The 22624-nt window shown below is 38.9% G+C and overlaps 1 protein-coding gene across 4 annotated transcripts in view; it reads left to right on the top strand.

Annotated features, from left to right (window-relative positions):
* The window catches only part of PLCH1 (phospholipase C eta 1), a 198692-nt gene extending 177002 nt beyond the window's left edge, over positions 1-21690 (top strand). For 2 of the 4 annotated variants that reach the window (XM_074190792.1, XM_074190790.1), the window contains 10 exons: positions 1980-2074; positions 3012-3109; positions 6632-6811; positions 6908-7015; positions 8282-8406; positions 9995-10079; positions 12791-12937; positions 13072-13151; positions 15945-16305; positions 18429-21690. In XM_074190792.1, coding sequence (XP_074046893.1) covers positions 1980-2074; positions 3012-3109; positions 6632-6811; positions 6908-7015; positions 8282-8406; positions 9995-10079; positions 12791-12937; positions 13072-13151; positions 15945-16305; positions 18429-20488 — 3339 coding nt within the window. In that variant the 3' untranslated portion in view covers positions 20489-21690. Of the gene's footprint in view, positions 1-1979; positions 2075-3011; positions 3110-6631; positions 6812-6907; positions 7016-8281; positions 8407-9994; positions 10080-12790; positions 12938-13071; positions 13152-15944; positions 16306-18425 lie in introns of all 4 variants that reach the window. The other 2 variants (XM_074190791.1, XM_074190793.1) reach the window with 1 other exon arrangement.
* The last annotated feature ends 934 nt before the right edge of the window (positions 21691-22624 follow it).

Raw genomic sequence — 22624 nt, 5'->3', positions numbered from 1 at the left:
ATGTCCAGTTTCCTTATGAATGAACTGTGAAATTGCCTGCATTTTCCTAATTCAGTTCAGAAGATAAACCAGAAAACTTTGCAGATCTTGCTTCTTTGCCACAGGATTTCTGGAGGCCTTGCTCACTTTGGATGAAGGAATATTGGATCTGGATGTCACTTCCTCAAAGAAGGCCTTTTCTGCATCCTCATCACCTCTAATTAGTTGCTTCTCAGGACCCTGGAGAATTCATAGTTTAATGACTATAACCAAAAAACCAATTAAAAGGCATTACTTAAAAACCAGGTGTTTTGGGATAGCCTTGATGAATATAAACCTGGATTTTTTTCCTTTTTTGGAAGCATATGAATAAATGAGGGCTTAGAAAAGGAGTTATTCTGGATTAATAATAGTATTTCTGTCCCAAGAACCACCAATTACATGCTGAGAGAAGATCATTCATCTCTTTGCTTTTCCCCAGGCTAATGATGCCCATTGTGGGGGTATTGTTCAGACTTATCTCTGTGACCCATTTGTGGTTTTCTTGGAAAAGATATTGGTTTTCCATTTCCTTCACTGGCCTGTTTTACAGATGAAGAAACTGAGGCAAATGGGGTTAAATGATTTGCCCAGAGTCACACAACTAGAAATGTCTGAAGCTGGATTTGAACTCAGGTCTTCCTGATGTCAGCTCTGTTCTCTATCCACTGCTCTACCTGTCTGTCCCCCTGTGTAGCATCCTTTGCCAAGTATTATTTCTAGTAGCTATTCTCATCTCATCTTCCAGGCTCTTGCTGTCTCTGGGCTCTGCCTTCCTCCTTGCTTTGTTTGAGTAAGAGTCCAGACTCTCCACACTATCTACTTTTCTTTGATTTTCAGGTCATAGGCTGATAGATTTAGAACAAGAAGGGACCACAAAGCCATATACATTCAATGCGCTCATTTTATAGATGAAGAAACTGAGGCCAGAGAGAGAGAGTACCTATTATGAGTTAGACATTGTGACAAACACTTTTAAAAAGATTATCTCATCTGATTCTCTTAATAACCTGGGGAGATAGATGCTGTTTTTATCTCCTTTGGAAGAGCTGAGGAAACTGAGGTTGAGACAGTTTAAATGACTTGTATTACCTTCACTTTAAGAAAAATTATTTATTTAAGGCAACAGGGTTGACTTGCTCAAGGTCACCCAGCTAGGCAACTATTAAGTGTCTGAGGTCGCATTTGAACTCGGATGCTCCTGACTTTATTGCACCACCTAGCTGTCCTTGCATTACCTTCAATCAAATTGTGTGTGGGGGGAAAGATTTGAACTCGGATCTTCCTGACTCTATCAGTCATGCCACCTCCCTGCCTTAGTATACACATTCTAAATAACAAAGCCAGGTTTCAAATCTTGCTCTGCCAAATCCAAACCTGGTTTTTTTTTTTCCAGAGACACAACTCATAAAGAACTTAGGTTCTCAAATCCTACATACAGCCAGGTGAGGGTGCAGCCAATCTCACACCAAATCCCCCTAAGCTGCAGGGTTGGATTAGAAGTCACCTGTGATGAGGGAGCCTCCAACACACAGCTTCCTAATGATTCCCAGGGCCAGAAAGAAGAAAAATAGTTCAGGAGAGCAATTAGTATTTGATGCAGTCCAGCCAACATTTAAATTCTTTAAAAATTTTTTTAAATTTATTTAAGGCAGTGGAGTTAAGTGACTTGCCCAAGGCCACACAGCTAGGTATTTATTAAATGTCTGAGATCACATTTGAACTCAGGTCCTCCTGATTCCAGGGCCAGTGCTCTATCCACCGCACCACCTAGCTGCCCCAACATTTAAATCCTTAGTATGTTTGAGGCAGCATGTTAGGGGGTGATAATTCTTCAGGTAAGTCTCTGCCTCTCCCCCCATCTCTCGGTTCACTTTTTGATCTCCCTTCACTCCATGTCTATCATAGAGATACATGACAGGATGGGCTTATTGACAAGTCCTCTATGATTTCTCCCACAGAGAACAACAAAGACAAGGTCCAAGTCTAATAGTACTGATGACGATGAGGAAGGACAACATAATTCTTCTGGAAAAGAAGGTGGCCAGCTCTGCAGGTCAGGGACACTGCGCCCCTTCTAAGTTCATGCCATTACCTACCTATTTCTGCTAATTATCTCAGTTAGAGTGTAATGTCCTAGACAGTCAAATCAGCAAATTGTTGTTGGTCACCCAAAGGGTCCAAAGTGACTCTGTTGGATTCAAACAATGATGATGGTTTTTCCTGCCCTCATGGATTTTGCGGTCTAGTGAAAGGCATAAATTAATGAGATTTAAAATGACAATATAATGATTCATTGCTGAATGTGGTGATGGGAGTTAACAGGAGGGAGACAGTGCTGAAGACTGGAGCAATGTGGAAGCTTGGGGGGAGTCTTGAACATTGCCTTGAAGCATGGCTTGGATTTGGAAGTGGGATGAAGAAAGAAGTAGTTAATCCAATTAGAACAGAGATTCTTAATCTGTACATTTGTTTTTAATGTCTACACTTGATAACTCATCATTTTCTTTATAATTAAATATATTTTATTTTATTCACTAAGACATATTATTCTGCAAAGGGGGTTCATGGGCTTTAACCAGATTGCCAGAGGAGTCCATGACCAGAAAAGGTTAAGAATCTCTGAAGCAAAGATTAGCAAAGTCACCTAAGACAAAGAATGAAACAATCTTTACTGTCATGGAAGGATGATGATATGTGATGAAGCTCTGTTCATATAGGAGCATTCTGAAGAATGCCTGGACCAATAATAAGTCTTATAGGTTGAGTCCATTGTATAGATGGGACATGGTCCTTGCCTTTAGGGACTAGAGAAATGTAGAATATAATTACTAAAAACTTAATAAAGAAATAGAGCAATCTAATAGCAAATATCTTTAGAGGTAGAATTGGGAAGCAACAGATTTTGAAATATTCCATGTTGGGAGGCATTAAAAATGATCTTTGTAGCAACTTATAGTCTGTGTAGCATACATTGTTTGTATCCCTTACAGGCTTAGCCGCAGGAGGAAAACCATGAAGCTGTGCCGGGATCTCTCGGATTTAGTTATCTACACCAATTCTGTGGCAGCTCAAGACATAGTGGATGATGGTAAGATAAGACATAAGGCTGGTATTTTTCTGGTATTACTAAAATCTATGCAATCAATCAAAAGTCAGCCAGAATTATTTAGTGCTTAGCCCTGCACTGAACACTGATGACAAAGATAAAGATTAAATCATCCTTACTCTCAAGATGCTGTTATTTTAACAGGGAGACAATGTTTATTCCATGTTAGGGCTTCCTGTATCATCGATACTGAAACACTCCCATGAATTCATCTTCTGATGCTTCCCCAGTTGCCCAGGGTCCCTGAAAACTATACCAGCATCAGCTCAACCATCTCTGGAAGAGTTAACTAATCTGAAGTGGACCACCCATATGATGACCAACCTAGCTCAGATCAGAGAGCCCATTGCCACATTATGATGGGCAGAAAGTGGAAAGTACTTCTGTCCACAGAAACTCTTTTAATTCAGTCAACTGAGTTTGGGAAGGTCTGTCATCTATGTCAATGGAAGGGGTCCTCCCCATATTTAAAATTAACTGAGACTTAAAAAAATCTTGACTGACTGAAATGGGTTAATCTTGGTATCTGAGGTCTTTTTCAAATAAAATCAATTAGAGAAGTCAGATTGCCTTATGTTTTATAGGGTCTGTGATAGCTCCAACAAGGAAAGTAGAATGACTCTTATTATATCACTGTGCTTTGCAGAGATCATTATCTCAATAGATATGGTTGACTAACTGAATAATTAGGGAGTCAGAGTGACTTGAGGAAGGGGATTAAGTTGTGAATTGCTCTTTTATTAATAGGGAAATAATAGAAATTAGGGCAACTCTAAAATCAGATGCAGCAAATTATTTTCTCCAAGCAGCAATCCCTAAAATATAGTGCAAATGCTGTTCAATAAAAATCATGCTTTTCTTTAATGGTCTTTGCTAATCAGAGGAAGGATGGTCACAGAGGATGAGTCCAAATTAAAATGTACAAGAGCAGCCATTGGATCAAAGTAGCATTTTGATGGGCTTTTTCATTACTTTTCTGAAATCTTAACTTTGAGAGAAGTCATCTCGAAGATTAAAATTTCAGCTCAGGTAGGAATATTTTCAGCTACTGAAATTAGCTGAATTAGCTACTTAGGATGATGGGGAGCATAGAGGTATAATATGCCTCAGAAGTTATATAATTCAAGCTGCCTTATTTTATGGATGTGGAATATTGGATATGGATATGGAAACTGGGGTCCAGTGAAGCAACGTCACTAATCCAGTCTCACAGGCAATAAACGGGGGCGGGGGTTCAAACTCCTCCTGTTTGATTCTAAAACAATATTTTAGGATGGATGCTGATGGGCTGAAAAGTCTGGCCTGTAGGAGGGGAGCCAGAATGATGGTTCTTGAGTTAATTATATATGAAAATTGGAAGAAGACCTTTAGCCTGGAGAAGAGAAAGGATGGGGGTGGGATGCTAGTGGTATTTAACCATTTGAAGAACTTGGCCACCCTATCACCTTGTGGTTTTCATCCTAACGCCTCTATGGTTCTAGATCCGGGTGTAAATCTCAGGTACCACATAGGTCTAGACATTCTTCTGTTCTTGAAGGTATGTATAGCTTATTACTTTAATCCTTCTGGACCTCATACCTCCTGATGGCCATGAAGGGCATTGTGGGTTGGAGAAGATTCAGCTTTTCTCTGGCTCGCTCTGCTTATCCTAGAACCTCACCAGGGAGCACAATATCTCTCTTACCTTTCATCTACGCACGGCTACATCCCAAGTGGATGGTTTCTGACCAGAGTTGCCCTCACTGAATCCTCTTCACCATTGGATTGATATGTTGTCACTGAGACTTGGCTGATCTATGATGCAGATCAATATTCTCTCTCTCTCTCTCTCTCTCTCTCTCTCTCTCTCTGTGCGGTATTTTTCAGACATTTTTCAGTCAAATCCAACTCTCTTATGACTGCATTTGGGGTTCTATAAATAAAGATACTGGAGTGGTTTGCCATTTCCTTCCCAGCCCATTTTGCAGAGGAGGAAATTGAGGCAAATCCAAGTTATAAATGGCTAGTCCAGGGTTACCTAGCTAGTTAGTAAGTGTCTGAGGCTGGATTTGAATTCACTTTTCCTAATTCCAGACCCAGGCCTCTAATCACTGCATCACCCAGCTGGGTTGGATTTGATGACCTTTAAGGTATCGCCCAACTCTAACCTTATCATCTGCAAGCCTAGCTTCCTCCTTTGCACACCTTTCATTCATCTTCACATGAAGAGCCCTTTCCTAATGCATGGGTAGGTGGGTGGGAGACCTTTCCTCAATCCCCCTCCTCCAGCCACATCCCATAGGATTTCTTCCCTTTGGTACTGATTTTGTCTTTTTTTCATGCGATGAAATTGGAACAACTTAGTAAGAAAACAACACAAGTCTAATAATTCTCCACAGTCTCCAAACAAGCCCAGGGGTTGTTGTAATGTACTGAAGAGTGTGTGTGTGTGTGTATTTGTCTGGAAATATCATTTCCATCAAATGCTGTATGAAACCTATTTTATTAGCTCTAATGAAAAGAACACTGGGTACTGTTTGACTTTTGAACTTCAACTGGTTTTATTGCACAGGAAAATGGGTGAGAGATTATTAGAATGTGACATAGTTTATACAAAAATGTGGCTCAGCCCTACTGGTTGACTAATTCATATATGTTTGGGTGGCTTTTGGAAAATCATTCAAACAACTAACTTGTGAATGAGTGAATTTCTATAAGAAGATAAGAAAAACAGAGAACTACATGGTTGCTCAAAAATCCATCTCCATTTGGTTCCTCAGACATTATGTAAATCTGATCCCAAGGTGCCCAGATTACTCTCCATTAAAATGACAAGTCTGATCATTCTTCAGTGAGATTGAGAACTATAAGTTATATTTCAAAAATGAAGAAAAGCCCAATTTTACACACTACTTTTATTCCATCTTGCTTATTTCTGATGGCTTCATAAGACTGTGCATTGAAGAAAGCCACTTCTCACGAAAATGATGTACTAAAGTTGTAACCTACCATTCAACTGAACAACCGTGTGTTGTACCAACAAAGTAGACATTGGGGTCACAATGAGGGGAAAAAATGAACCAGTCTCTGACTTCAAGGAATTTATATTCTACTGGGTGAGAAGTAATAAATCCATAGATATATATAAATATAAAATATGTACATAAACATAATACACAAAGCGATTGGGAGGAGGATGGGAAAGTGCTAATAATCAGAATATCTTGTAGAGGATGTGACACTTGAGCTAGCCTTGAAGGAAGTTCAGGACTCAACTATGGAGTTGAGAAATAGGAGTATGCCAGGCCTAAGGGACTGTTTGTTCAAATGTCTGGAGTTGGGAGATGAGATATAATATATGAGAAAAGAAGTGTTTTGCTGTAGTAGAGGAAATATCCATATGGGTGAAGAAATAGAATCTTATAGCATTGAAATAAAGTATAAATGCCATAATAAAATGTTCATTTTTGAAATGGTATTCTCTTGACACGGTTCCCCTATTTCGTTTCTCGTTAAAACAAACAGGGACGACAGGAAATGTATTATCCTTCAGTGAAACACGAGCCCATCAGGTTGTGCAGCAAAAGTCGGAGCAGTTCATGATTTATAACCAAAAGCAGTTGACCAGGATCTACCCATCTGCCTACAGGATTGATTCCAGTAACTTCAACCCACTGCCGTATTGGAATGCTGGCTGCCAACTAGGTGTGTGCTTTTCCTTTCCTCTGAAGGAAAACAGTTTTCTGGGATGCTAATAATCTCATTGGCTTCCTTTCTAATTCCTCCACTTTCAAATTACAGTTGCACTGAACTACCAATCTGAAGGGCGTATGATGCAGCTGAATCGGGCTAAATTCAAGATGAATGGGAACTGTGGCTATGTCCTCAAACCCCAACAGATGTGTAAAGGTTTGCCTTTGTTTCTTATTTGCTTCTATTTTTTGATTGATTAAGCATATGAAGTCCCTGGACCAGGCACTTGAAATAAAAAGGCAGAAACGAATCAATCTTTTGATTTGACTCAGTCTGACCCATAGTTCTATGATTGGACAAGAGAAGAGAAGATTAGAGTGATGATATTTAACCAGAGGTCCATGGACCCTCACGGGATATATATATGATAAGTGGGAAGTGAGGGGGAAATGAACTTGAATGAGAAAAAGTCACATCTTGATTTTCACTTATCTTTGACATCCTTTGTTATTTTATTTGTTATTTTGTATTTTATTTTATGCATTTAAAAAAATTATTCACCAGACCGAAAAGGGAGTCCAGGACAGAAAAAACAGTTAAGAACCCTTGTATTAGAAGTTGTGACTCTTAAGGTGATTTTTTTTTTTAGCATTAGTCTAACCTAAGGGAATGCTTGAGATATTAAATGATGAATGTAGCTTATAAAGGGTGGCCTGACCTTTAGTGCATGTTATTGGGAAATTACTGCTTAGAGCCCTGACCTCTCTCTCTTGGTACTCAGGGAGTCATTAGAAAACTATCACCAGAATTTTAAAAATGAGAAGAAGATAAGAATTTTGGTGAACTAGCTTAGCCTCTCAGATTCAGATATTTGGTCATCCTAACAAAATGAGAAATATGTTGTAGATACAGACCCCCAAGTTAGAACGCTGGTATTTGGGGCCCAACTCATTTAAGCTCCTTTATATCATTTCCAGATCAGATTTATGTTGGTGTCATGAAATAATTTTGAAAATGATTTTTGTTTATCTATTTCTATTATATCTAGGTTTCAAAAAAAGGTTTTTTTTTGTCTTCTTGTTTGAAAAAAATTGTTTCCCTCACTTGGTTTAATACTTTAAATACTAAAAATCCAATATATCTTTTTTCCTTAAGTAAATTATTGCAGTTGCATTTTGTTGATTAAACTGGGGAAGCAGATTTAGAATGAATCTATTGTTCTCCCCTTTGAGCACTTAACCTACCAGGGAGGAAAAAAACCTACAAACTAAGGGCATGCAAGGCCAACGGGCATAGGCTGCCCATGAGAGGAGCCTGAACAAGAGTTCCATGATAATGACTCTGAAGGAACAAACAGTGGGGCACCTCAGCATGTCATCTGCTGCCTCTGTCCGAATGATGGTGGGACACAGGTGGCTGGCACTGGCTGACATTCCCATGGCACAGACTTGGGTTTTTAAAATTCTTCTTTCCTTGGCATAGGTACATTTAACCCTTTCTGCGGCGATCCATTGCCCGCCCACCCCAAAAAGCAGCTCATTCTGAAAGTGATTAGCGGCCAGCAGCTCCCCAAACCACCAGACTCGATGCTAGGAGACCGTGGTGAGGTAAAGTATATACATCTGGGTTCCTGATCAAAAGGGAAATTTTTATTGAGTTTAAATTACGTTGGAACTGTCCCTGTAATTTTAAAGAATTCTCAATTTGGGATGATGTTTGTAAACAAGTGTCCATTAAATATACTGGGCATTATTCTAGGCACAAGAAATACAAAGCAAACAGTTCTTGCCCTCAAGGACCTTGCACTCTAGTAGGAGATATGACCTGAACATAAATGGGTAGAAATCAATACATAAAAGGGAGATGGAAGATGACTTGAGAAGACAGATAGGATGACCAACACATCTTGCAACATGAAGTCAAAAACAATTTTGGTACCGATTTACAGATTGCATAAAAAGAAGAATTTTAGGGTCCGTCTGCCATAGGTTAAACAGCCTAAGACAGAATCAAATACAACAAATATTTATTAAAAACCTCTTGCAAAGTTGGCTAAGCAGATAGGTTAGGAATTTGACATGTTAAATTCTTTTGTTTAATATATATGAATGTGTGTTGCAGGTGTATTATATGTGTATAAAATAAATATAAAGAGAGACAAGGAGGGAGGAAGTGGGAGGAGAGGAGGAGGAGGAGGAGGTTGATTGGGCTCTCTGGAGAAACTTCCTTATGGAAGGATATGGATAAGAGTTAATATACAGGATGGGAAAACATGGATGAATTGTGCTCATCATTGACAGGAGTATACGCCAGTGAAATACTGTCTCCTTAATGTCTATGGGCCTCAATTTCCTCATCTATAAAATTGAGGGAATAGAAATAGATGGCCTATAAGGTCCCTTTCAGTTCTAGAACTATGAGCCATTAAAGTATTACTTTTCACCTATATAATTCGCAAGGTAATAAGCATGATTTGCCATTATTTTGGACCATGGAACATATATGTAACTGATCTGATTTCCCAAGAATATCTATGAAGACTTGGTGCTTCTTTGTTGGCCAATCTCAAGCATGAGTCATGGAAGACTTTTCTCATTCTTCCTTTTCGTTCAACTTTTCCCTTTTCTCTATGCAGCAAAGTTTTTGATAGTTTTTTTGTATTTACTCTCTTTTCATCTGTTCAAGTGCTTCTCCATTGCTTGGAGTTTGCTAAGGCTGTGCTTGTAAGTTATAAAAGATAGTTAACCCTAGCAAACTTAGAAAGCTTTAAATATGGGCCTGATGATGGAGTCCATCCTGGCTTAGGACAGAGAAGCTCCCAGACAGACAGCAAAGAGATGAAATCATTAGCTAGCGCATCTCTGTGATGTCATAGAGATCTGCTTATGTATGAATATATGTGTGTGTAACTATAAAGGATTGTACAAAACTAATGGAAAGGAAGCCAAGTGGTAGAATTCCTATTTGTATTAGCTCTTTATAGAAACTTAGACTCAGAACTGAAAGTGTGGATGCAGCTGCCAGCCCATTTTGCAGCAGCCCCCTTCGCCCTGTGATCTCCCATGTCCTTAGGCATCTAATTTCCAGCTTCCTGGCCTCATTTTTGTAGATACCCCAACACTAACAGACAATTTAGGAGTCTGTGTGTCATTAACACCAACAATAAACAATATGTTGTTCTCTTTGTTTCAACAGATCATTGATCCATTTGTTGAAGTGGAAATCATCGGGTTGCCCATAGATTGTTGCAAAGAGCAAACTCGAGTGGTCGATGACAATGGTAAGATGCTCAGCTTTCATGGTTTGAAAGCAAGCTGCTCTTAAACAGGACTAAGCTTGAAGAGAAATTGTTTCTATTTGGAAGAAAAAGCAGCGAGGGCCATCTGTTTCTGCCCTCTCTGTTGCAGTGGTGGAAGCTGGCTTAGCGGATGTGATTAGTTGGGTAGCATATTTTGATAACTGTGGCAACCCTGGCTCTTTAGAGTTTTTCGAAGGGGGAAGTTTAGTGAGATGTGCCTTTTATTTCTGTATCTTTTACTTCCTGTATTGTGCTAGAACTTCCCTATGTCACTAATTCCTGGTACCTCCAAAGAGCCTGAGAATTGCTCCATCCCATGATCATCTGAAATCCCAATAGTAGAGAGCCTGCCCAGCCCACTTTGTGACCATGTGGGGACCATTGAAGGCATTTCTCTGGCCTTGTCTTCAAGGCATTCTACCCTTCCTTTCCACCTCCTGTTGAATCTCTTCTTTTTACTTTCCACATCTTGGCCTTATGAATCCAGTATTTTAGACCAGTTGAGTGCAAGGTGAAGACAGTGATGGACTGAGATGTCGTCCTACCTCTGACACTTAAATGAGTGTCTTTGCTTTTGCCCCTCGCCCAGATCTGTAAGATGGAGATAATAACAGCACCTACTTCAAAGAGTTGTTGTGAGGGTCAAATGAAAGAGCAAATGTAAAGCATTTGATAAACTTTGAAGTGCCGTTTTAATATTTGCTTTTAGTCACTCATTCCTTCATTTAGTCATTCATTTATTCATTCACACACATATTTGTGCTTTATCACTCACCTATCTATCTCTATCTTCTATTTGCCATTTATCTATGAATGATGCATCAGTGATCTATCATCATCACATTTGAATTGTCTATCATTCACCTATCTTCTGTCTATTGATCAATCAATTAATCCATCTATTGATTGATCTAAGCCAGATTTGTGGTTTCATGAATGGAAGAATTCCTATGAGGAACTCTTTCTACCAATACAGATCCAATACCTTTCCTGCCACTATTGGCCTCAGAAAAACTTCCTGGGGCACAGAGGAGTAAAGTGACTTGCTCAGGGTCCTACAGCCAAGATGGTCCACCTCTACATCATATTGTGTCTCATCAATTTTAATAACCTCTCAAGACATTTGTAGATTGGAATGAATAGGCAGCCAAGATTTTTTCTTTTGTTTTTGTTGTTTTTACTGGTTGTTACTTGAAGAAAAAGAACTTGAGAACTCAAGAAGGTAGATTAAAGCATATGATTGATGGGAGCATGATATTTTAAAAGTAGCACATTTGCCTTCTTGTCTTCCTTTGCAACAAGGCAAATCCCATGCCCTTCTTTTTAAGTCTCAGCAGAATTACTTGATAGGTTTCACTAGGTCATGCAAGGACATAAGCATGGCTTTGAGGAATCTCCTTTCCCTTGACCAGGGCTGTCACCTTAGTAACTTTCAATTTATCTTTTGGGTGCCATTCCATCAGGTTAGAGATTAGTTCAAGATGGAAAGTGGGTATTCAAATCCATTTAGGAAGAGGTAAAAAAGGAAAAGACTAAATAGTTATTTGATATCCTAGTGTAACCACTGAAATTGGCTTTCTTTTTTTCTCTACAACCTAAAAAAACCTGATTTTTTTTACTAGAACTTTCTGCTTTAGTTAAATTCAGATCAACCCAGAAAGTCTCAGTGCCTCATTGCCTTGATGAAATCTCAGTGTCCATTTACAGATACTGTAGAGGGTATTCCTTGGATGATTTCACTGAGGACCCTTTCAATTCTCAAATTCTGGAGTTCTGTAAAACTTTTTTATCTAGAGAATATTACTGTAGATAGTTAAATCTTTCCAGTCTGCAGTTTGCTTACTAAAATCGAGGGATACACATAAAAAGAAGTCTTTTTGTTGTGCTTTTTGATTTTTAGAAACTTAAGAGATTCCTATGACTTCTTAGTGCTTGCGCCTCTAGTTTTCTTTGCTATTGCATTTTTGACTTCGTTATATCCTAAGTAAAAATGATTATGAGGTGGATTCATTCATTACATGCTTTAAATTTTTATTTCTGATAATGGATATTTTCTGTGAGAGAGTTAAAGAACCTGGAAAATTGGTTTTTGAGATTTTTTTTGGAGGTGTCACTTCATATCTCTTTGGTCCCAGAGAGGGGGAAAAAGTGATAGGAGAACTAGGGCTTACAAGGATTATTTAGTATTTTCCTTAAAACAATGTTCCGGAAATCTATGTAGTCTCTAAAGAGAAATCTTTGTTATACATCGTTTGGGAGCTTGAGTTCATTGGATATTTCTAAGCATTTACTCTATTGTACAAGCCAGTGCAATACACAGAGCAGGGAAATGGGAAAGTGATACAAGTTCCATTCTCTTGTCAATGGCTAGTAGTAGTGAGTCTAGATTTCCTTTAGATGATGAAGATTTCATAAGATTATTACCTTGTGATAATTCCTGTCATTTCTGTCCTGATGTTTTTTCTTTTTTTTTTTCCTTTTACAAAACAATGAGGTTAAGCGGCTTGCCCAAGGCCACACAACTAGGTAATTATTAAGTGTCTGAGGCCAGATCTGAACTCAGGTCCTCTTGACTCCAAGGCCGGTGCTCTATCCACTGCACCACCTAGCTGCCCCTTGGCTGTTTTTTCAATGTACCTTCCCCCAAATATTTTGACTTTCTGATGTTTTCTTCTGTCTTGTTTTTCTCCAAGGATTTAACCCTGTCTGGGAAGAGACATTGACATTTACCATACACATGCCAGATATTGCTTTGGTTCGGTTCCTTGTTTGGGATCATGATCCCATTGGAAGAGACTTCGTTGGACAAAGAACGGTGACTTTCAGTAGCCTTGTGCCTGGTTAGTACAGCTCCACTTTGAGTATCTAAAATGATTGATTCTCAATATAAAATGTTCCTAGTGAAGCATGTTATGTATAAAGAAGAGCTAAATACATAGAGTCATACTGACAAAACTTTCTGTTCTTTTATCAGGCTACCGTCATGTCTACTTGGAAGGATTGACAGAAGCATCCATATTTGTTCACATAACAATAAATGAAATTTATGGCAAGGTAGGTGTCATTGTGAGACTGAAGTCTTTATAATGTTGGCACTAAGTACCCATGTGAAGATACTGTTGTCATCCAAGATGATTTCCAGCATAGGTTAATGAGAATACAAAGTCAATTCAATTTTAAAAATATATAAAGTGCTCATTGGTTCCAGCACCATTCCCTTAAGGAATTTATATTCTATTGAGGGAAAGCAATGTTTGAAAAATTAAATATAAAAATATATAGTTATATAATTTCAAGAAGAGAACATTAATGACTAGGGACATTGGAAAAAGTCTCGTGTAGGAGATGGTGCCTAAGCTATACGTGAGAGAAGCCAAGGATTCTTTAAGTTGGAGAGAGGGCAGGAATACATGAAAGTCACGGCAGCCCCAATGAATGAAGCTCAGATGGAGCAAATAGAAAATTCCATGGGAAGCCCAGGACATTGAGTCTGATGTCATGGTACCCGTTCATGTAGGTCAGTGTTGCACAAAAAGAGAAGGTACCATGAAGTGGTGGAAGAAACAATGGATTAGGAAGAGAAAGTCATTGTTTACCCATTAGTAGTCATATAATGTTAAGGAAATCTCTCTGAGAAAGTTTCTTCATCTACAAAAGAGGAATAAACTAGTCTACTATCTCACAAAATCACTGTGAAAATCAGATGAGAGAATTCTGTCCAACAGTTCTTTAGGGGCAGCTAGGTGGCACAGTGGATAGAACACCAACCCTGGAGTCAGGAGGACCTGAGTTCAAATTCGGCCTCAGACACTTCATAATTGCCTAGCTGTGTGGCCTTGGGCAAACCACTGAACCCCTTTTGCCTTGCAAACCCCCCCCTCAAAAGTTCTTTAAAAACTATTATAATATATATATATATATATATATATATATATATATATATATGTATGTATGTGTGTGTGTGTGTGTAAATATATTATGTCTGCTGATGTAAAATCACCCTGTGCTGTAGAACTTTATATCTCATTAGGAAACCTATTACACGAGCTCATGACGGGCCCTGGCACTGTGATTTATTCATTTGAGTTTTCTTTTAGCTCTTAGCCCCCCTCCCCCGATATAGCCACAGCTAGAGTAGATTTGGGCTCATAGAGTTATACAGCCTTCTTTTGTAGTCTCAATCTATTCAGAGAAAACCCGTGCTAAGCTATTGCTTCTCTCTAATATTAAATAAAGGATGGGTTCAAAAACCCTTTAGGGAATTGAAAAAGCATGGAAGAACAAATGCCATGGGTGATGATATTTGTGTCTGCAGAAACTTTCTTTGCTGTATTTTGCAATTTCTAAAACAGTTGGTTTATTAGGATCCCTCCAAGTGAGAGTAAAATAATGACTTGAGTCTAGGAGTCTTTCCCCCAACCATATTTGAATTGTAGGAAGGGCTCGATTAAAAGGAACCTCAGGTAGGCTAGGATGTGCCTTGGTAGTGATGAAGCTACCTAATATGTACTTGATTAGAAATGAGGTTTTGTGGATTGAGAAATGCATTGCAATTTTGTCTTCAGAGTAGTTGGCGTCTCCCTCCCAGTACAGGGCCAGAACGCAGCATTGGCTTTAAATGCTAAGACAGAACTGAGAAATCCGAAGCAAAGAGATTCCTTTCTAAGACCAGTACTTTCTTCTCTTTTGTGGTCCTAGCTCTCTGGATAGATTGTTCCCTTTTCCTTGTGTTGAAATAACATCAACAATAAGTTGCGTGACAGTACTTAACAGTAAATCTTAGAACATTCTGGGATTCTAGATTAGCCACATGGATATTATTGGCCTTTGTCATGGATGAGGAAAAGAATCAAAATTTTGATTTAATAATTAATGTTTGTAGGGGCAGCCAGGTGGCGCAGTGGAGGTAGCGCAGTGGATAGAGCACCAGCCCTGGAGGCAGGAGTACTTGAATTCAAATCCCGCCTCACACTTAATAATTACCTAGCCGCGTGGCCTTGGGCAAGTCACTTAGCCCCATTGCCTTGCAAAAAACCTAAAAACCTAATGTTTGTGTTACTAAAGAAGATATGAAAACATCTCACAGACTTTCCATTCCTTTTCCTAAATGAATATTATGTATGTATTTTGATGGGTAATATGTTAAGTCTGAAAAGAGTCTTGCTGGAACTTGAATGATATTTCGGTAAGAACACAAATTATACAATATGCTCATGTGAAGCTGCACATGAAAGCTAAAATGAATGCAATATGGCTTAATTACAAAAATTACATAGGAAAAGCACTTGTTCTTTTTGTGACACTTTCTTGGATAAATTAGTCAAAAAAATGTTTGTGTTTCTTTTGTTTCCCTTCCAGTGGAGCCCTTTAATCCTCAATCCCAGTTATACCATATTGCATTTTCTAGGAGCTACAAAGGTAGTCTTTGTTAGCATGACGTGTGACTCTCACTCATGAGGCACAATTGTGTGAATGACGTAAAAGCAGCCCGCATGAGCAAGTGTGTCCTTGGGCTTTGTGAAACCTTGGGCTTTGCTTTGAAAGGGACCCATTTCCCCAAGAGCCCATTAGGGGCTTGGAAATGGGCAGGTCCTCTGCCAGCTGCCATTTTTGCTGTGTAAACTCCTGGGAGGGCATTGCCACCATCCTTGGGAGGAGCCAGAACCATGTGCATGACTGTGTTCCAAGCTGGTGTGGCCAACACTTGTCTTCTTGCTCATGAGTATGCTCCAGTGGTTGTGAAAGTTCCATTTGCCTCCATCTTTCATAGTGCAGCCCCTTGATGGACAAGTTGTCTTGATATGTGGTGTGCCTTAAATGTTTGGATTGTCTCCTTTCAATCTGCAGAACAGACAACTGATAGGTCTGAGGGGCCTGTTCAATAAGAACCCCAAGCACAATTCTTCAGAAAACAATTCCCATTATGTCCGTAAACGATCCATTGGTGATCGGATTCTGAGGCGCACGGCTAGTGCTCCAGCAAAGGGTCGAAAGAAGAGCAAAATGGGCTTCCAAGAAATGATGGAAACCAAGGATGTTGTGTCTGAGGTGACTGGCTCCAGAGAGAAAGATGGTGTCCTTCGCAGAACCACAAGGAGTTTACAAGCTCGCCCAGTGTCAATGCCAGTTGACAAAAGTCTTCTGGGGGGATTGTCACTCCCCACACCTGAACCAGCCAAAGAAAATGAAGACAAAGAAAGTGCATTTGGTAAGACTTTTGGAGAGTTTATGTTGATTTGTGGTTTTGGTCAGGAATATACTTTCAAACTTATGTTTTTTCTTGTACCAAGGTAATGGTTGAATTCCAGATATTGTTTTAGGATCATAACTGTGTATGGTCAAACATAAAAGATTTTGTTTGTGACCTAATTCAGAGGTCCCCTACATTTTTGTGGACAGAAGCCAATTTCTGTTTATATAAAACCCTAAAACCCAACAGTAGGCATGAGTGAGGGCTGCAGAGACAGCAGAGACAGAGACCTGATTGGTCTAGAAAGATCCCTAACAACCTTGGGGTATTTAATATAGAGGAAAAAGATATAGGGCTTAAAAGAAAATTATAAATGGAATCATCTCTTCCAGGCTACTTCCTGTCTGTGGAGAATGACCATTTTCCCATGGCCCAAGTTGAATTTCAAATTTCAGCCCTGTTTTTATACAATCCCCACCTCTAAAGCAAATAGTCAAGATTATTCTCTAGGGATCCTTTTTTTCATTCAATGCTTTTGAAATGTACAATTTGAAGTCCAATTCCTCAGAAATATTCTTCCCTCGTGTGTTTGGTCCATCCTTAATTATGTACTTTGTCAATAATTTCTGTATTGATTTTATATCTATATACTTTCTCACCAATTTTGGTATTGATTTTTGAGAGTCTTTTTAAGGAAAAATAAGAGTCCTTAAAAGCATTTTCCAAGGGAAAATATTTTAAATATACTTTTTCTAAGAATACCAAAACAAAAATAGTTTTAGTCTTTAAAATATACACATAGAATTATAATATATGAAATGATATAATATAGGAATTATGATATAAGATATGCTATAATGTAATAAAATTGTATATAATTTCATCATGATTTTTGGAGAGAAGACCTTAGGAAAAGAGCTCTGGTTTAGTTTCCAGTTTAACAATATTTATTTATGCTTTTTTCCAGATCAGAGTCTTTTTTTATGAAAAATGCTCTTTTTATTTTCTTCTTAAAATGACAATATGAACCTCAGGCTTCCTAGAACGTCAAATGATGAAGCCTGTTGGAAAACATTTCACTTTAGGTTATTGTTATGTGACATACTTTGTTTTTTCTTCATTATGGGAGGCAATTCAGCTGCAAATAAAAACTTGCTGTGGTATTTTGCTTCTTAAATGTCATATTCCTTCTGTTTGTTAGGAGGAAACATTTTTATGAAGGAAAAAAGAGAATCAACAGTCGTGTTCTATTTAGCATCCTTTTTTATCATGATTCTAAAAATATTAAAAATGTTTTGAAGCTTTTAGGGAAGATCTCAATCAGTAAATAGCTACAGAGTTCCTTCTCTATGCTTTAGGCTAGATAAGGGTACTTAAGATGAAAAGGCAGACAATACATGACTTTATATTTTCCTATATGTCCCTAACTTCTGGTCAATATTAAAAGTGAAATTCTAAATCTGATCTGTGCATTTGAAATATGCAAGAAACAACAGAGATTTTAGCAAAGGAAGAAAAAGACTATTTCCACCTCTGTGTTCATATGTGTGTATGTGTGTGAGTGAGTATGTCTTAATGCAGAAATGTAAAAATGCACTTATGGGACCTGCCCGTGTAGAGTTTTAAAGAGCATCAATTAAGTTAGATCTTTGGAAAAGATACTTTTTTCAACCGAATGATAATATGTGTTGTTTTTAGCTAATCAATGTCTTTTTTTGAGATCTTATAAAAACATCTTGTGTCTGCAGATCAAATGATGTGTTGTTTAACAGAGCTGTCTTGTTCTGTTTTTATTGCCATGCTTCTGTATAGTACAAATCTGAATAGGAAGCAACCAAAGGTAATCCTACATGTCCAAGTATGGTACTTCATTGACATTGACCTACAACCAGCATTATTACATCATGTGTTGATGTAATAGAGACGAAATGCCAAGTTGCAATGGTGTGCCTGCCGACCTATCTTTACCATTTCTTCATTACATAGATAATTCGCACAGTCCCATGAGTAAATTGTCACAGTTTGAAATAATTCTACATTCTTCATTTGTGTGTCTAAAGGCAAAACAAAAATGATTAATGTTTCCAGGTATTATGGGAGATGCCCCGGGTGCCTAACTTATTGTTTGTTTCATTTAGCAGAAAATAAGGCCGACACAAAAAGTGGGAAATCCAGTGCAAAAGAGCAACATTTGACAAATCTTGATAAAAAGCTCATTTCACCCTCTGCAACTCTCCACAAAAATGGCAGCCAGGTGGATCCTGTTGTCTCTCTTGCTAATAATGCGCTGCCCTTAGAAGAAAAGTTAGGAGCCCCAAACTCTCATGGTGGGAAGGTCCAATCTCATATGGCTGTTGACTTTCAGAAAACTCTGTCTCCCAAGAAACTCATCTCACCAAGACAACAAATGGGTATGAAACCTGCTGGGGACCCCCGCCTCAATATAAGTGATATAGAATCAAGGGAAAACATGAACACTTTTCCCTCAGAAACAAATAGAATATTGTTAGGAAATGCCTCTTCTCAGAGTGAGCTGGAGATTCTGAATATTAAGGAAGTCGACCGAAGGGCAGACGATGTTGCAACATCCTTTTCTTTGACGGATGTATCTGGCGTTTGCTCTGATGGCCATGACTTACATTCTACTGCAATTATACAAGACAGTGAAATTTCACAACTTATAGACAATGTCACATTAACAAATGAGAGTGAACTTGGCAGTTCAATCTCAGCACTCATTAGCCAGTTTGATGCTACCAAGGATCAAACAAACCTCAGAACTGTTTCAAGACTTCAAGGTACCCATGGTCAGACTTACAGTGTAATGACAGGTCATCCCTCCTTACTCACTATTGACCTAAAAACACCCCTCAGAAATAACTTTTCTAAGTCAAAGCCCGTGTGGTCATCTCGGTATTCTTCACCTGAGGCAACAGTCTACTCTAGCCCTGAGACAACAGATTATTCCACATACACCATCATTCATGAGACAGCTCTCACTCCAGTGACTGGGTCCAAATTCATGAATGAACCTAAAGGTGGGACCAACTTCCATGCCTCAGAAGGTGGTATTGCTCCTCCGTCCCAATTAAGCAAAAATCCCCAGAAGAATTGTGAAAAGGGTTGGGAAAATGGTGCCATTTGTGATATCTCTACTTCCAATGATTTGACCCTGGATGATATAATTGATCTCACCCTTTGTCCAAATTCTCGAGAGAGCAGTCTAGTAGAAGTTGATGAAATCGAGTCACAAGATCTCTTGGTAACAACCCATGAGTATAAAAGAGAGGATATGAGTCAACTTGCTTCCCCTTTGAAACTAAAACATTGTCAGGAGGTGAATTCACCCTGTCCACAAAGCTCTGGAAATGATGGGCTCCATCCATCTACACTCAAACTTTCCAACCACATTCAAATTCTAAAAAACCGAAGTATATCTTGCCCAGCTTATCAGAGTGCTGACTTTGCATGTAAGAATTATTTCCAATGCCCAGATGCCCCTAGCAATGCAGCTTGTGTACCCCTGGGATCCGATCCTCAGGGTCTGCAGCAGTTGACTTGTCCTTTACAGCCTCGGAAACAACCTAGCCCTTGCAAATCCAAAAGCTTGGGTGACTTGACATCAGATGATATCTCTTGCAATTTCCAAAGCAAGTACCAGTGCATAAGTAGAAGCTTCCTTAGAGCTGGTCTTCGAGACAAGAAGGGAGTGACCTTAAAAGCAAAAGGTATGGAGTCTGTGGATGCTCTGACGGAACAGCTTCGAAAACTTGTGTCCTTTGACCAGGAAGATGGTGCTGGTCAAGGGCTGTGCCCAAGAGCAGACGAGAGGGAATACCCCAAGGCCCTGGTCCGAAAGTTATCATCCCGAAGCCAGAGCCGCGTGAGGAACATCGCCAGCCGAGCCAAAGAAAGACAAGAAGCCGGCAAGCAGCAGCGGTCGGTGCCCACCAGTGGTGCTGGAGGAGTGGTCCTGAGGAGCAAGCCTGCTGTCCCTGCCCAGGTGGTGAACAGGCACTCCACTGGCTCCTACATCGCAGGCTATCTGAACAACCTCGAGGGCCGTGGCATTCCCGAGGGGGCATGCGCTTCTCTTTTCAATGGTGGCTACATCGACCAGTTTTGTACAGACAATTCAGTCCTCCAGACTGAGCCAAGCATTGAGGACAAACCAGAAATTTATTTTCTCCTGAGACTATAAATGGTATAGACCCTGTCTTTTCAGGGCACACAAGCTATCCCCTAGATCTCTGGGTTTTGCTTGTTTTTGTTGTGCCATTTCTTGGCTCCAGAATGATTGAAAAGGGTCTTTTTTTGAGCTCAAGTACTTGTCTCTTTTGATGGAATGTGGCCCTCCTGTGAACAATTATGTAAATAGATGCTGTGTTGTTTTCCCAAGGTTGCCCGAGTCTTTTTTCAATGTTGTAAAAACCTATCAGTCTTGGAATAGATGCATGCCCGCCATTGACGTGAAGGTTCCACATGGGCCAGATGCATAACCCATGTACATTTTTAAGTAAATGTTTTCTCCCTCTGTGCACGCCTGGCAACAGATGTAATGTGTTGTCTGTTTCCTCAGCCTCAAATTGTGGAGATGTTAAAGTAAAAGTCTGAGAAAAATCTGTCTTTCCTTAAAACCATTTTTTCAGCTCTCCCAATTTTATTTTTCATGTTTGTTGAGGAGGACAGATGTTTTTTTTTTTTAAATTTCTATGAATGTTATTAGCTAGAATGTATTAGCTCCTGAAGTAAGGAAGCAAATCCAATCACCTCACCCTGGTTAGATTTTCATTACCCTCATTCAGGTGGGAAACTTCCTACAAATTAGTAAGGCTTTCTTTTGTCTTTTCTTTTTCATCTGTTTTGCAGTAGGAGTGAGAGGGTAGGGGGAAAGAGAATGAAGATATTCTGTACATAAAGATAGAAAAATATTTGTTTTACATAAATTTTGTTACATATTTTTGCTACTGGCGCTTTGTATGTGACTTGAACTCAATTGCAAAGATATTTGCTGTACTTTGTAATTTTCAGATTAATTGGCTGACTGGGAGTACTAACTTTGCAGGGAAGAAAGGGCTTGAATTTTATTGTAAGAGGAATAATAATAATAAAAGACAGCATAAAAATTCCCAACATATCAAAAATATTTTCTCAATAATATTAATGGCCAAATGATTTGGTCATTAGAAATGGCTTCCCATTCTGGATCCATAACTTGGCTATATTTTTAATACCAATATGCTTTGCTTTCACTGTGAGCACATTTCTGATTGTATGTTCAAGATACCTCTTTTTTTGTAACATTAAATAGAGTGATATTCATAGAATTCATGAAAACATAATTAAAATCAATTTTTAAGCACTTGTATGAATTTGTTGAAATGGAAACAAATATAATTCTTGTTGAATCAGTTGACTGTTGGTATTTTCCTTTTCATCCATTTTTGATAGCCATTGTCATGTGAAAAATCCTCTTTCTTTGGAAAATAGTTTTAATATAATTCTGATGATTTTCTTTTAGGAAGGGTGTGGACCACACAGAGAAAATCCAGAGGACTAAAACCAAAATGGCAGAGGACCTTGAAAATTTGTTAAATAAACTAGGAATCTTTTGAGTGAGAACAGAAGACCCAGAGGGAGACAATAATTTTCTTGAAGTTGACCTCAGTAGTTGATTTGTTCTGGTGGGCCCCAGAGAGTACAATGAAGAAGCACAGGGGCATGGTACAATGGAGAAAATTTAGGCTTGCAATAAGGGAAAACTTCCTGACAATTAGCGTGTTTGGCAAATGGAATGAACTGCCTAAGGAATTAGTGAATTTTCTTCAGAGGAAGTCTTCAAAGAAAGGCAAACATTTGTTATATATGAGGCTCCTTCCAACTCTGAAATTCTTTGATTCTTTGTATTGGGATACTCTGCTTAATGTGACCAGTTGGTCACTGAATGATTATATGAGGAAGCATCTTATAGTGGAAAAAGTCCGAATAGCTGGACTTGAATCCCGCCTCACCAGCTGTGTGAACCTAGGCAAGCCACCTAATCTTTCTGGGTCTTGGTTTCTTGAATTGTAAAATGATCTCTGAGAATTTCCTCCATTTTCAAACCTAAGAACTTTTGATCTCACATTTGGAATTCTAATCATAAAGTTAATGCTTTTAAAGGGTTTCAAAAAGGATTTTTTGTACCATCTGCTTCTTTTTCTACCCCTCTGGCATAGTCATAGCAGGTATATACAGGGTATGTAGAGTCCTCGGCACCACTTTAATGTTACCTTTGTTTTATAGGTATCCGTGGCCAAAGAACCCACCACCTAGTGACAGCTGCTCCAGTCATGAA

This window comes from Macrotis lagotis, chromosome 6 (genome assembly GCF_037893015.1).
Source record: "Macrotis lagotis isolate mMagLag1 chromosome 6, bilby.v1.9.chrom.fasta, whole genome shotgun sequence".
In the NCBI taxonomy this organism is placed as follows: domain Eukaryota; kingdom Metazoa; phylum Chordata; class Mammalia; order Peramelemorphia; family Peramelidae; genus Macrotis; species Macrotis lagotis.
Note: the sequence above shows the minus strand (reverse complement) of the source record. Positions and strands in the feature narration are given on the sequence as shown.